The following is a 1,682-nucleotide window of genomic DNA, read 5'->3' on the forward strand; positions in this document are numbered from 1 at the left end:
GAGACTGAAATAGTCAAGGGAAGTTTCTAAAACCACTAACCATTTCTACCTTCATTTTCAGTCCTGCTAGCCCACTTCTGCCCTTTGCATAACAGTTATGAGAGCATTGTAATACCATATTTGTTCATATGTCACTAACTGTTATATTTTCAGTATTCACAAGAACCAATTATTATTAAGCAAATGTTTCATGAAGAAATAAATAATCACTTATCAATTATGATGCATAATTATAGTTGATTTTCAATGCACAGTTCACATTTTGTAACATAATACGTGTATGAACGTAGAATTGCATTTCAGACGCGCATTGTATCTACATGGTCTATAATATGTTTTCAATGTTAAAAATCTACAATTAAACATTTTATTGAAGTAAATAAGTCCTTCCATTTCTGAAAAATCATAGTTATTGTTTTCGTCTTGGATTCTAGATTTTTACTTAATAAATAATGACAATTTAGCTATTTTAGACCGAAAACCGGATATCATGTGACTATATGATATTGCTCAGTAGTGATGCAAATATCATGCCTTTGTGAATATTTAATCAGAAATTTATGAAAATTATGATCGAAATATTCATTTTCAAGCATTTTGATGAAATTCTGGAAGCCATTTTGAACTTGGATTAAAATGAGCATTTTTGCAGGGTTAATTTTTCGTTACACCATCCATATTTTCAAACAGCATATTATACAAATCAGAAAATGACAAGAAAATAATAGGGGGCGAGTGGTGTAGCTTCCACATAATTTACTGTCGAAGTGAGCGCCCTCTCTCTTTCTAAGAACGTCTGGGTGATAAGTGTATGGTTCTCTTTGTGAGCTAAGGTCAATCCGACGACTTACACTAATTGATAATACATCCATCGAATTTAATAACGTTAACATAAAATATGGCAACTGATGACGAACTTGCTTGCGTTTATAGCGCTTTGATTCTTCAAGATGACGAAGTTGCGATCACTGTAAGTTGAGTTGTTATTATTCAATAGGTTTAGACAGCCATTACTGATTTCATATCTAAAGAATAACTGACACGTGGTGAGGGTTTAGAATCCCACAAGCTTGTTGTATGGAGAACATAATTACACAATGAATAATATTTTACATTCTCTGTTAAATATTTCATTAATTATAAGTTTTTTAAAACGAATATTAAGTAATGAAATAGTATTTTAATAATTTGCCATATATTAATTTTAAAACAGGCTGTACTAGTAGTAGTGGTAGTACTACGTCTTACTGCTACTACTCTGGTATACAAAAATTAACTAATTATTATTAAATATATACTTATAGTATCTAATAAATTGCCTGAATTTTGCAGTTTGATAATTCAGCTGTTTCTCTATGTACACTGAGTGGTCACAAGTAAATAGACACCTAATTTTTCATCATTTAACTAATTTGTGTTCACAGAGCACTATATAAATGAAAATGGTCTGCACACTAATTATCTTGTGCTACAACATGCCTAGAACTCGAGGTTCTATCGAATTATCAGATTTTGTAAGAGGAAGGATAGTTGGTCAAACACATGGTGGAATAAGTCAATGGCAAATTTTGCAGAATTTGGGAATCCCGCTTTCGACAGTCAACAGAATCAGCGTCCGTGTCATCCTGGTCCATCGGAGGGGACAAAAGGGCTGTCAAGAGGAGCATCGAAATGGATCCCAG

At 32.5% G+C, this 1,682-nt stretch overlaps 1 protein-coding gene across 1 annotated transcript in view; it reads left to right on the forward strand.

Annotated features, from left to right (window-relative positions):
* Window positions 1–727: 727 nt before the first annotated feature.
* Window positions 728–1,682, forward strand: part of LOC106472266 (60S acidic ribosomal protein P1-like) — an 8,254-nt gene continuing 7,299 nt past the window's right edge. Inside the window, exon 1 of the mRNA XM_013932893.1 lies at window positions 728–970. Coding sequence (XP_013788347.1) covers window positions 899–970 — 72 coding nt within the window. The 5' untranslated portion in view covers window positions 728–898. The remainder of the gene's footprint in view (window positions 971–1,682) is intronic.

The sequence above is a fragment of the Limulus polyphemus genome, unplaced genomic scaffold (genome assembly GCF_000517525.1).
Source record: "Limulus polyphemus unplaced genomic scaffold, Limulus_polyphemus-2.1.2 Scaffold5202, whole genome shotgun sequence".
NCBI classification, from domain to species: domain Eukaryota; kingdom Metazoa; phylum Arthropoda; class Merostomata; order Xiphosura; family Limulidae; genus Limulus; species Limulus polyphemus.